This window comes from Alligator mississippiensis, chromosome 7 (assembly GCF_030867095.1).
Source record: "Alligator mississippiensis isolate rAllMis1 chromosome 7, rAllMis1, whole genome shotgun sequence".
Lineage (NCBI taxonomy): Eukaryota > Metazoa > Chordata > Crocodylia > Alligatoridae > Alligator > Alligator mississippiensis.
This window is the reverse complement of record NC_081830.1, coordinates 68,675,354-68,689,157: the sequence shown is the minus strand read 5'-3', so window position 1 is coordinate 68,689,157 and position 13,804 is coordinate 68,675,354. Positions and strand designations below refer to the sequence as shown.

At 42.7% G+C, this 13,804-nt stretch overlaps 1 protein-coding gene across 1 annotated transcript; it reads left to right on the top strand.

Moving 5' to 3' along the window:
• Positions 1-11,144: 11,144 nt before the first annotated feature.
• ARL14 (ADP ribosylation factor like GTPase 14) lies at positions 11,145-13,435 on the top strand. The gene has a single exon (XM_019491744.2). It carries the CDS (start codon positions 12,003-12,005, stop codon positions 12,585-12,587), a length of 585 nt encoding a protein of 194 aa, XP_019347289.1. The 5' UTR covers positions 11,145-12,002; the 3' UTR covers positions 12,588-13,435.
• Positions 13,436-13,804: the final 369 nt, after the last annotated feature.

The window sequence follows — 13,804 nt, the reverse complement described above, 5'->3', positions numbered from 1 at the left end:
TGAGGTAATTTTATATAGAAAAAACTTTTATGCCAAGCCGGGGTGGAGCTGATTTTGGACATTGAAAGCATCTACAGAGAAAGAAAGAGCAGTCTCAGGGGTAAGGTCTTCACACACAGAATGATCATTATTAGAATACGTGCTTGTTAATATGCTGCAGCACTGATAACATTAATAAAATCACTGATACTGAAAGGGACTTTGGTGTATATCATCTGGAAGAAGGCAGGGCAGTGTCAGCATATTTACAAAGGCATAAATTTCGGTAGACTACAGCCTACTTTGTCAGATTATCATTTTGTGCTAAGAAGAAATGTTTTTCAAACTTAAAAAATAACTATATGTATCAAATAATGACTACATCTCTCTCAAATACTACATAGTACATTTTTATTTTTGAACAGTGCTAATCAGTTTAAGAAGTGATGTTACAGCATTTGTTATTAACAGACTTGCTCAATCTCATAAACTCACTCTTTCTTTCAAAGGTAACATCTGATTTCATCTTCTCTAGGTGGCCATTTCAATTCATAAGATACTTTCCCTTAAAAAAAAATTAGGATCAAGGTTTCTCTTACCCTTTTCTTTGCCCCCAACCCTCCCCAAGGCCACCTTGTGTTTTGGCTACTAGTCATCCATCCCAAGCTGCTGTGTTTTGTATTGATTGGCTATGCACATATTTTCTAGGCATCTATCAAATTTGGTATTAAATATTTTAATGCACATTTTCAAAAAGAGGGGGGGGAGTAGTATTTTCCCTTTCAGATCAAAGAGCGTGCACATATTAAACCCATGCCCTCCATGAGGACTGAGATTCTAAGACTTTCTGTGCCCTCCCCACCCCCCTCCCATACACACACACACACACGCCCCAGCTAAATAATGAATTAGGGCCACTAGCAGAAACTGGATGTGTTCAATATTTCTTTGCAAACATAAGGGTTAGAAACCTTTTAAAGGACTGACAAAGTTCTCATGTAATCACAAATAAGTAAGCTTTGGAGCTTTAAGAAAAATGCCAGATCTCATGAGACATGTTAGAATTAGTGATGCTGACTACCTCTGCATGCCTCCCTCATGCAAAATGCAGATCTTGAGCTTAAAACACATCCCGTAACATACCACTACGTTGCCAATGAATTACACTCACCAGCAGGGTCAGGAGGAAAGTGTTTCCTGGGACTGGCAGCTATGTGATCCTCTCCCACTTTGGTTGAGAGGTAGGGAAGAGAGAGGCAGAAGTAGGCAACGAAACAAATGCTTGTTGCCTCTTTAGTCCCTATTTTATGTGAAATGAACATCACCCGTAAGTCATGAAGGTCATCAACCCTGCAGCTGAGACTTTTTCTGCTGCCTCGTGTTCCCAGGGGACACCAGGGAATGTGCTTGCCTTAAGAGAAACTGCAACGGAGCTACAGCTCTTCCTCTATGTGAGTTACCACAAGTCCTTTTCAAAGACAAAGCCATACATTTCCACTGTCAAAATAACCGCCATTGTCCTCAAGGGCATGTATTTCCCAAGCTTCTTTGGCTATCCATCGATATGAGCATGACGTCTGGTGGGAGGGGGATTATTGGTAAATTTTAAGGTGGTTGAGAAGTCTAATCTGTGCTCTGCAAGTTTTTTAAACAGATCTGACAGGTGGTGCCTTGGAGGGGGGGGAGGCACAGCTGTTGGCCAGGATGTTGTGTGCCTTCCCTTCCTCCTCTGCCATTTCTTGGCTTCCTGAGCAAAAAGATTCTCTTCAAAGTGGGCTGTAGCTTGATGTATGGTGCAGCGCTATTGAGACCTGTTACCAGCCAGTACTTCCCTGTTTGTAAGGTTGATGCCACCCTTCTTAAGGTGTACTTTCTGAGCACTCTTGTAGTACTTCCTCTGTCCTCCACAGGTCCTCTTACCATCGCTGAGTTGAGAGAAGAAGACTTGGAAGATGAGTGTCAGCCATCTGCATGCAACGGCCAGCCCAGCAGAGTTGAAGTTTCATGATTTTTTACCTCAATGCTGCTTACGTTAGCTGCAGAGAAGATGCTGGCATTGGTCGTCTCATCTAATGCAAAGGATCTTCCTGAGGCAATGCTGATGGAACCATTCCTGGCACTTGAGATGGCTTCAATATGTCACCCGCACCTCACACCTGTAAAGGAGGGTGGGGATAACCACTGCATTGTAGACCAGGATCTTAGTTTCCATCTGCCCATCTCAGTCGGCAATGACACAAGGAAGCAGCTTTCTGAAGGCAAGCTAACTGCCTGGCAGGGCACTGCAGGCAGAGGAGGAGGAGGCCTTCTCCTGTAGTTAAACTTCAACGTGTCCCTCTGCCCCCCACTGGAAGAGTGCTGTCAGCTAGCACCTGGATCCCCACTTGGCTGAGATCTGCGGGCCTGAGGGTGCTGGAAGCCTTCCCCGCTGTGCCACTACTGAGCACTCACAGCCTGGGCAGTAACAGCGCACTTTCCTTCAGGATACCCTGCCAGTGCCTCCGTCCCCACTGCAATGCCCAGCTGGAAGGGGCAAATGGCTTCCTTACAGGCATCTCTTAGCCTCTGGGCTGCCCACGTCCAGTTCCTGTGCAGTTTTGTAGAGGTTGGAGAGCTCTGGGAAGTGATTCAGCATCAGGTAAATCCAAGTAGAAGATGTTCACCATGTGGGAAGTAAGGATGTTTAAAGTACCCTTCTCCCTGTTGTATCCAACATAGTGAGACTTGGATACAACATCACAGGTTGGGATGCTACTATGATAATCAGTTGTGATGTAAATACCCTGACAGGTGCAGGAGGAGTTGGAGCCTTTGAGGTCCTCTCATAAAGAGACTAAAAAATTAGGAATCAAAAGAAGTCAATGCAATGGAACTGCATTTGCTAAAACTCAGGCTTTTTAAAAAAGGCAGTCACTACTGAATTCCCCTTACAAGGGATATATTTTAAAGAAATGGATCATTTGCTGCTCTATTTTCTTCAGTTCACAAGCCTATCCTGGGCCACTTGTCTGCAGGAATGGTGTTGCCCACACAATTCCAAACTGCTCAACAGTTGCAAATCCTTATACTCCCAGGCTGCGAGTTGAAGTCTAGTTCAACTGTCACTTTTTTGTTGTCTTCTTGTACTAAGAAGTGAACAAACCATGGAGAACAGCTGTCCCTGCAAGTAATTTCCAACAAATTAGTAGGACAGTAGGGGGAAGTTTATTCTGCTGTATTTCCTAAGTAGAAAAACAAGGTCCAATTTTATATGTTATAACTCTGTGTACTTTTTTTTGTTTAATTCTAATTTTGGTAGTCTTCTGGCAAACTCAGAATATCTACTATTGGAGAGGGATGTAGGTCGGGTAAGTCACAAAATCAGGATCTGAACTTCCCCAAGGTCTGATACAGATCACAGGTTCAGTTGCACTTAAATACTACTCTGTAATGCAAAGCTTTCAAAAAAGCAGAAATTCTGCTACAGGAATAAATTAATTCTTTTGTAAAAATCAGATGCTGCTTAGTGAGCTATATAAGATGGTACTCTGGTGCCATAAAGCAACAGCTGAGGCTAAACATATTGGATATTATGGTGATAAACCTTCAGAACAGAAAACTGTAAGGTTATCTTTCAATCCACAGCACTACCCAAGGCTAGAGAGCATCCATCTGTTCAGTCACAGCTTGCACAGTAGGCAAGTTTTGCCCTTTAACAAAATAACAGTATTTCTAAAGACCTGGCTTGCTGTTTTGCAGGGAATTTTGTTTCATTGTGCTGTTTTAATCAGACAGTTTCCCTCCCTCCCATCCTTCAGTAAATTCCTTTATACTGTTTGTAAAGAAATGATAAACACATTTTTCCCTCAAGTCTTGCAGCATGTCCCCCTAAAAATTTTTGTACAGTATACTGCACAAGGATCGAAGCTGTGGGCATTGCTATCAAAAGTTACCATGTAACATTCCACTTGCTCTCATGCTAAACCTGGACTTCTTCTCACTATATCCCTTCCCATATTTCATCTTGATGACAAGTCAAAATTAAGGGCCTGGGAGCTCTCTGACCATACAGATTATAGTGACTGCTACAGAATAGAGGCTTCTGTTCTGTAGGCAACTATTGATCCTTTGGATCATAGTGTACACCTAAGAGGTCTAGTAAGATGCCTGATGAATCTGTTTATGGCTGACAAGCCCAATGTGAGAGCAACACAGCTTGTTACAAGTTTCACAGATCCATATGTTGTCTGAGCTAGAGTCCAAGGTTACAGCCTGCTGCTTTCTTTTTTCTCACTTCGCTTCTATCCTCTGGATGAAAGCCACTTCATGCTACAAAATAGCCACTTACTAGACATTTAAGACACAGGATGCATCCACACATAATATTGATTTGACACAATAAACTCTGGCACAGTTCATGCCAGAGTTTACTGCTCCTGGCTGCTGCGTTTGCACATGCACCTGGGACCACAGCACTGCCAGCCCAGAGCTGCTCCCCCGCCAATTCAACATGCTGCCGAAGGGCTGGCTGGGACACAAGGGTGATGCAGTGCCAGGGCTAGCCAGCAGGCAGCCCCTGCACTGTAGCACCCTCATGCACCAGCCAGGCCCAGTCACCATCTACACGTGTCGTGGTGGAATAAATAACTCCACCATAGGATAGTACTTGTGTTGGACAGTACTATCCTATGGCAGAGTTACTTAGTTTACTTAGGCCTTAAAGGGGCAAATGTGTAGACAGTGACACTTTACTGTGGACCTAATTAGTCAACTCCGCAGTAAAGCATCTTGTGTAGATGCACCCAGAATGACTGCAGTATATAAAGATGATTGATGCTGATTCCATTAAGTATGAGTCTTGACCACTGCCTCTGCTTGCACCTGTGACATTTCTGTCCAGGCAGGACCTCTCACCATCGAGGCTTCCACCCAGGTCTAGGTTTGGCGCTGTGGTGCAGCTTGCAGGTTCCTTCCAGTGACAGGCAGGTCAGGAAGTGCCTGCGGTGTGAGTGGTGTCTCCTGGTGATGTCTCTCAGGGAACACACAAGAGAACTACAGGAGTAGGGGGCAAGGCTCCAAAGCATCCTCCACCATGAGGCATTCATCAATTTGATGCTGGAGGAGACCTCCAGGACTGCAGAGGAAGAAATGCTAGATGCAGTGCTAGAGAAGAGAGAGGACATGGTCACGCAAGAGGGTGGAAGCTGGAGGCTTGGGACTTCTGACAGCAAGCAGAGATTTCACCTCCACCTGCAGTGGAGTCTGGAGAACAGATACGCAGCTCTAGCAGTAGAGAGGGAGGAGCATACTTCATTGGTGGAGGAAGACAGGCCAAGCCTCACCAAGGTGGGAAGGATCGAGACAACCACCACCAAGAAGTGACGAGTGGTGGTGGTTGGAGACGCCTTTCTGCAGGGGACAGAGGGAGCTATCTGCCAACCTGATCTGTTGTATGAGGAGGTCTGCTGCTTGCCCAGAGCCCAGATCTGAGATGTCATGGAGGCACTACCAAGGCTTATCTGGTCCCCTGACTATACCCCATGCTGCTCATCCATGTGGGCACCAATGATACTGCCAGGGGAGACCCTGAGCATATCAAAAGTGACTACAGGGCTCTGGGTGCAAGGGTGAGGGAATCTGGAGCTCAGGTTGTGTTCTTGTCAATCTTTCCAATCCAGGGAAAGGGCCTGGACAGAAGCAGAATCCAGGAGATCTGGGTGTACTTTAAAGAAGCCTTACTTAGAGTGCAAGGACAAACCATCTGAATGTACAGGAAGACTAGCAAGTATGGCAGAAGACTGGCATGGTTTAGCAGGGAACTCTCTAGTAAACTAAATCACAAAAAGGAAGCTTATAAGAGGCAGAAACTTGGACAAATAACTAGGGAAGAATATAACAGCACTGCTTGGGCATGCAGGGATGAAGTCAGGAAGGCCAAAGCACAATTGGTGTTGCAGCTACCAAAAGATGTGAAGGGTAATGAAGGGTTTCTACAAGTATGTTGGTAGCAAGAGGAGGATCAGGGAAAGTGTGGGTCTCTTACTGAATGGGGGAGGCAACCTTGTGACAGAGGATGCAGAAAAGGCTGAAGTGCTCAATGCCTTTTTTGCCTCTGTCTTCACAGGCAAGATCAGCTTCCAGACAACTGCACCAGGGAGCACAGTTTGGTGGGGGAGGTGAGCAGCCAACAGCAGTGAAAGAAGGTTAGGGACTACCTAGAAAAGCTGGACATGCACAAGTCCATGGGGCTGGATGGGATGCACCTCAGGGTGCTAAGGGAGTTGGCTGATGTGATTGCAGAGCCATTGGCCACCATCTTTGAAAACTCATGGTGATTAGGAGAGGTCCCAGATGATTGGAAAGGGGCAAACATAGCGGCCATATTTAAGAAAGGGAAAAAAGACGATCCAGGGAGCTACAGACCAGTCAGCCTCACTTCAGTCCCTGGAAAAATCATGAAGCAGATATTCAAGGAATCCATTTCTAAGCACTTGGAGGAGAAAAAGGTGATTAGGAACAGTCAGCATGGATTCAGCAGGGACAACTCATGCCTAAGCAACCTGACTGCCTTCTATGATGAGATGACTAGCTCTGTGGATGTGGGGAGACCAGTGGATGTGCTGTACCTTGATTTTAACAAAGCTTTTTGTATGGTTTCCCACAATATTCTTGCAGGCAAGCTAAGGAAGTATGGGCTAGATGAATGGACCATAAGGTGGATAGAAAACTGGCTGAAGCATCGGGATCAGAGAGTAGTAATCCATGGCTCAATGTCTATTTGGCAGCCAGTAGCAAGTGGAGTGCCCCAGGGGTCAGTCCTGGGGCTGGTTTTGTTCAATGTCTTCATCAGTTACCTGGAAGATGGCATAGAGTACACCCTCAGAAAGTTTGCAGATGACACCGAGCTGGGGGGAGTAGTAGATATACTGGAGGGTAGAGCTAGGATTCAGAGTGACTTAGACAAATTGGAAGATTGAGCCCAAAGGAATCTCATGAGGTTCAACAAGGACAAGTACAAAGTCCTGCACTTAGGATGGAACAATCCCATAGACTAGTACAAGCTGGGGGCTGACTGGCTGGGCAGCAGCTCTGCAGAAAAGGACCTGGGGGTTATGGTGGACAATGAGCTGAATACGAGCCAGCAATGTGTCCTTGTTGCCAAGAAGGCTAATGGCATACTGGGCTGCATTGGTAGGTGCGTTGCCAGTAGGTCAGGGAAAGTGATTATTCCCCTCAATTCAGCACTGGTGAGGCCACATCTGGAGTCCTGTGTTCAGTTTTGGGCCTCCCACTACAGAAAGGATATGGACAAAATGGGGAGAGCCCAGCAGAGGGCGACAAAAATGGTGAGAGGTCTAGGGGACATGATTTATGATGAAAGACTGAGGGAACTGGGCTTATTTAGTCTAGAGAAGAGAATACTGAGAGGGGACTTAATAGCAGCCTTCAACTACCTGAAGTGGGGTTCAAAAGAGGATGGAGCTACACTGTTCTCAGTGATGGCAGATGACAGAACCAGGAGCAATGGTCTCAAGTTGCAGCAAGGGAAGTTTAGGTTAGATATTAGGAATCATTTTCTCACTAGCGGGGTAGTATAACACTGGGACAGGTTACTCAGAGAGGTGGTGGAAGCTCCATCCTTGGAGGTTTTCAAAACTGGGCTAGACAAAGCTTTAGCTGGGATGATCTAGTTGGGGATGGTCCTACTTTGAGGACTAGATGACCTCTTGAGGTTCCTTCCAACTCTAACTTTCTATGATTCTATTACCTAATTCTATAGACTTCTTTGACAAAGCTCTCGTTGACATTAAAGGAAAGCTGACTGAGACCCCAAACTCACAGAAAGATTGGGCACCATAATAATAAGGTGCCAAGTGTTTCCTTGAGTGTGCTGAGCATCCACTGACAATTTTGGAAACTGAGCATAAAAAATTAGGCCCCAAACTAGCAGATTGCAAAACTCAGCCTACTGTCTTTTATGCTAGTAAAACTTAAAAGGTTCTTTCCCCCATGACTTAACAAGCAAAATCTCAGTACAGTAATGCCAGGCTTGTTTTATGCTATCAGATATATTCTATAGCACCTTTTGTCAAAAATATTTTTATCAAAGTTTCTTTTACAAGATACCAAACCTCAGAAACCTGCAATATGGGAAAACTTTCCTCGTTCCCCACTTTTAGATATGTCCTGGTACAGCTGACCCTCTTCATTAGTTGAAACAGACACTGCCTCTTGTCCCACATGTTGGGTCCCTGCCACTCCTGAAAGTGGCCAGGGTCCAATCCTGTGTGGCAATGCTCAGAGTACCCGTACTCTGCACATGGAAGAACCTCTCATTTCCCTGCTAGCAGAGGAGTTCTTAAGGAATCCAAAGGTGCTTCTTTGCTGGTGGGAGACCCAAGGTTTCCCCATCTGTACAGGTGGGTAACCAAGGAATCCCAGGCAGGTGCTTCCAGGCTGCAGAACTAGAATTCCTCAAGGCATGCAGGAACAGGCCCCTGAAGTCTCAGAAGTGCATGTCCATCTCCAGGGAGGCTGGAGAGTGTGGGCTGCCCACACTTCCCTGCCATAAAGCAAACAGATGTCTGCCACAAAATAATGGCACAAATTCATACCACCTATGTTGCAGACACAAATTTTGGGCAGTTGTGGTACAACAAGAGGTTTGGATGTCTGTTTGCTTGGACTTTGTGCTGCCATAAAAATTTTATGGCAGCACCAAGGTGATGTCTGTTTACACCCTCAGTTACTTGCCTATAGTCAAAAGAAGTCTGTGGCAAGTTTGGGAATATACCCAAATCCCCTGAGGTCTAGAGCCTGTTTTGACTTCCCTTCTTAACACTACAGAGACAATACAATCATGGAAGAGTGCCTGGGAACTTGTTCTGGCTTGTACAACATCAGACATGTTAATTGAGACCCCGCTACAAAAGTATTTTTAATTGCTGTTCATGTATCCCAGAAAGAACAGGTAGATTTTCAGATCCTAAGCTGAGTTTACAGTCCAAAAATAAAAATAGTTGGATTCCCCACTCTCCTCCACCCCATCTTAGAAAATTAGACATGAAGATGAGAAATATGGAGCCCAGTGTACACACAAGTCCTTTTTGCAGTCATTTTTTAAAAAAAAGGTCTTAGTCTAAATAGTCTGCTGCTTTGAAAGGGCAACGTGTTAAAACTTAGACAGGTCTTGCTGCTAACAACTGCATAAACACAAAATTCTATGTTCCTTCTTTAGTCAAATTACCAGTTTTACAACCAGATTGTACCAGTAGATACCAAACCACAAATACCTTCCCTCTAAATAAATAGTTACCATTGCATGTTTAAAAAAAATCTTAAGAACCTGTTTAAAAATCTCCTGAAAGAAAAATCTAACGCATCCCAGTTCTTCAAACAGCTGCTACCACTGATTAGCTCCATTGACTTCCTTTGCTTTCAGGCACAGCACTTCCTGCGTGAGTAGTTACTACTATTGATAGCAAACACTCTTCTCTTTTGAAAGACTAGGACAAAGTTATCTTGATTACAATAGTTTGTCCACTAACAAAATGCGGTGGCTTCTAGAAAGAACACTAGATCTCCTTTACCAAATGTTAATGCTGAAAGGTAATTGAGATTACAGATTGTATATTAATTGTATGTTAAATGAAAGAAATGGTAATCCAACTGCTAGCATATGTGGGTACTTACATTGTTTTAAGGGTAGCAATAACTTTAAAAAGAACAGCGAGAGGTAATGAAAGGAGCACCGAGGAAGATCAGAGTCAGTCAAGAAGAAATATTACCACTAGATGTAGTTTAGTGGCCATTCAACTCCACTAGTAATTCTGAACAACTTTGGAAAATCATACTGTTTGCAAACTGTTAGAATTTCCCCGTCTCCCCTGCCATTCTTCTTTTACTTAGAATATTGATGCAAAACAGTAATCTTTATTAGAAGTCATCTACTCCTTCCTTTTACTCTCTACCTAAAAGAAGTGCTTTTGCTTGCAACATCACAATTTGTTGCTGTGGACAATGTCGTATAAAAATCTAAGAAAATTATGATTTCAGGCACAAGTGCACTTTATCAATGGCCACATCATAAAGTGTGCATGCAGTCTCCAAGATGCATTGCACAATTGGATATACATATAACAAATTTCCTTTTTGTGACAACATAATTTCCTCAGCAATCAATGCTGTCACAATCAAAAAAGAGAACTTCACATAAAGAAGAAGTAGGAAGAGCAGATGCCTCTGAAGCAAAGATAACTATGATTTAGGCTGCAGTGTTGTCTCTAAAGATAGTTCTGTTATGGTTTGACTCCGTCTAACTAGCTAGATAACTATATTAGAAACTAGTTCAGCTAAAAGTGTTGTAAAAGGAGACAGTTTGTGGGCCAGCACAGTTTGAACTGAAATGGTCTGTATAGTACCTCCCTTATGATGACTAGTAGGACATGTATATAGCATTGTTCTGACTTTTCAGAGCTGCCAGGTACCCGCAGGAGTCACTACTGCTATTTCTGAATAAGCCAGGTCTCCATACAGCTAGCTCAAGAAGGGCACGAGCAGCTCTGGATATCCCCCCACCTCCGGATCAGCCTGAGACAACTGAGACAGTGGTAGGAGAGTGGGGAATGGAAGGAGAATTGCACTGAGCAAGGGAGGGGGTGCTGAGATCAAGGGCAATATTCTTGCCTTATATTCGAACTTTAAAAGAAGTACCTGGCTTTGGCTTCCACAACATTGGCTGCCTACCCAACTGGTAAGTGGGGACTGTGGGAATGGGAATGCAGCCACCCCTGAAAGTGCTGCACCCCCCTTTACAAAATCCTGGATTTGCCCATGCCTGCATCTTCTGTTAACACCTATGATGCTCAAATGCTCAGCACACAAAACTACCAAGCCAGTGAGCTATACAAACATCAGCTAGTGAATCAATACATTTGTTGCATTTACAGCCTTCAACTGTCTGGGGTTAGCACTTATGCTGTCTTGCTCTAGGCCAGTGGTTTTCAAATTTTTTCATTTGTGGACCACTAAAAATTTCAAATGGAGGTGCAGACCTCTTTATATTGTAAGTGTGGGTAGTCACATACTTTTGGTTAATCATAGCCATCTTTTGTGGACCCCTTAGACATAGCCTGCAGACAACATAGAGAGCAGTCTGGTTGTCCTCTGTCCTCTATTGATATGAAGCTGGAAGCCTTTATGTCCTCTATTTTTCTCTTGAAGAGAAAACTGGATGCCTTGAAGAGAAAAATAGAGGACATAAAGGCGTCCAGTTTCGTATCAATAGAGGACGGAGTAGCAGAAAAACAGAATGTCCTCTGTGATGGCCACCCCACTGCAGACCCCCAGTGGTCCACAGACCACAGGTTGAAAACCATTGCTCTAGGCCAATGGGACACTTAACATAAGAAGGATTTGCAAGCTTAGGCACTTCCATAACTAACAATTGATACAACTCTCCCTTGCACCTCAGATAAGTAAATCAAGATTATCCAAGTTAACTTTAAAAAAAGGGCACAGCAGGGTGTTTAAGTGAGTTGCCCATGTCCATGCAGGTGAATCAGTGGCAGGGCTGGGATTAGAACTCCTGAGCGAATAGTTCCCATGCCCAATATGTTGTCACAAAAGCTCTGATGTTTCAGTGTTCAGAGGAGTATATCATATTAGTTTATGAAAAGCTTATAACCCACAGAGCAGGATCTTCATGTAAGTTTGATATTGCCTTTGTTCACTGTGTTCAAACACAGTAACCTTTAGGCTTTGTGACCAATCAATATTATTCACCTTTACTCCACCCATAGGCTAGGCACGGAACATTACACCCTCATAAAATATTGTTTGCTTATTAACACATTGATAAGGATTCTATAAAAAACACACAAGCTCTCATTCTTTTTTCATAGCACCAAGCATATTCTACTTTCTTCTCCTTTTTTAGTCTTCAGTTTCAACTCATGGAGAACAAAAGACAAGCTTTCTGACAAACCTATCTTGGAAGATAGAAAATAACATCATCTGAAGACATACGGAATACTACATGGAGAATGGGCCTATTGAACTCCAAACACTCCAGAGTAAAACAAGCTCAGATATTAATGCTGGGGCTTGATTCATCGGGGAAATCAACACTACTGTACAAGTTAAAATTGAATGATGCCGTCCTAACAATCCCAACAATTGGTTTTAACGTTGAGATGCTTGAAACTGGGAAAGATTTTGCTTTAACAGTCTGGGATATTGGAGGGCAACAGAAAATGAGGACACTTTGGTGCGATTACTTGGAGAATGCGGATGGCCTGGTGTATGTTGTAGACAGCACTGATAAACAACGTCTGGAAGAATCTAAGAGAGAATTTGAACTCATCTTAAAAAATGAATGTATAAAGAATGTGCCTGTGGTTTTGCTAGCAAACAAACAGGATCTTCCTGGAGCTTTGAATGCTGAAGAAATAACCAGGAAATTCCATGTCAAGCAGCACTGCAGTGACAGGAACTGGTATGTACAGCCCTGTTGTGCCATCACTGGTGAAGGCTTGGCAGAAGCACTCCAAAGAGTAGCAGTTTTTGCAAAAAACTTCAGGAAGTCAAAAGAAGCTTTTACTCTTTTTAAGCAAGATGAAAAGCTGTGAGTGCTGATCATCTAAACCTGAGGACAGTTAATACAAACGTTTGCATGTTTTTTGCAGCGCTAACCCTGAAAACTTGATTCATTTTGTAGAGTAATATGGAGTATGTTTAAATAATTGTGCTGTATTTGCATAATTCAGAGCTCATATTTGGGAGTGTTTTAACTAACAATATATTTGGGCTGTCTGTCGGATGTGTGCCTGTGTTTAAACTAGGTAACAGTAAAGGGGTGCATTTTTGTGCTCCTTAATTTAAGCAAGCAGAAATATAATCTGTGTAGAATGCTTAAAATGCATAGTTTAAGCAGTTTTCATAAAATGTAAAAGAGCCAAGTTCAATGAATCATTGAACAAGCAAATTAAGGAGAAAAAATTATTGTGGAAGTGCTTTTTAACAAGATAATTTTAAGGATATGCAAAGTAAATTTCATTAAAGAAGAATGAAGTAACTGACTACTACTTTGTAAAATGATTAAATTACATAGAGATTTGAGAGTTATTTGTAGTAATATTCATGTATGTGTTCTCAGGATTTCATTAATGTGGATACATTTTTGTTCTAATATTGTAAGTCAATCCTGCACAGAACTGAACCTTCAAAATTCTGGTCTTTTTTATTATTTTTTTAGAGAAACTCCAAGAGGCCCCAATCTTGCTATTATTGAAGGCATCTAAAATATTGCCATTGACTTTGGATATGATTGTGGGCCTAGGACTGGTAGAAAAATTTCCAACTGGAGATGTTGCTAAGCAAAATGTTTATCAGGAACATTTTCAACAGAAATGACTCAAAATCAAAATGGAATACTTCTTTTAAAATTTCTAATTTAATTTAGTATTTAACTTCTTGTTTAATTCAGACTTTCTTGTTTTGTTTTGACTTAAATTATATTAACTTATTTTGATGAGGTTCTTTCCAAACTGTATTGATTCAGAAATATTAAATATTTTGTTCCATAAAATACTTAATGTCTTCATTTTGTCCTAACTTGGGTCAGAAAAAAAAATCAAGATTTTTTGCAGCACTGAAATTTCACTTCCCTCCCAACTTTGTGCATTTCTAATACCCAGCTCAGGCAAGGTGCTAAATAGCCATAGATTTAGTCCCCAACAACAGAAGTAGAAATGCAGCTAACCTGAGACATCTGAATCAAGATCTAAACTTTCAAAGAAAAAAGTTTAGACTTTAAGAGCAGAGCCCTAATTATTTAAAAAAATGA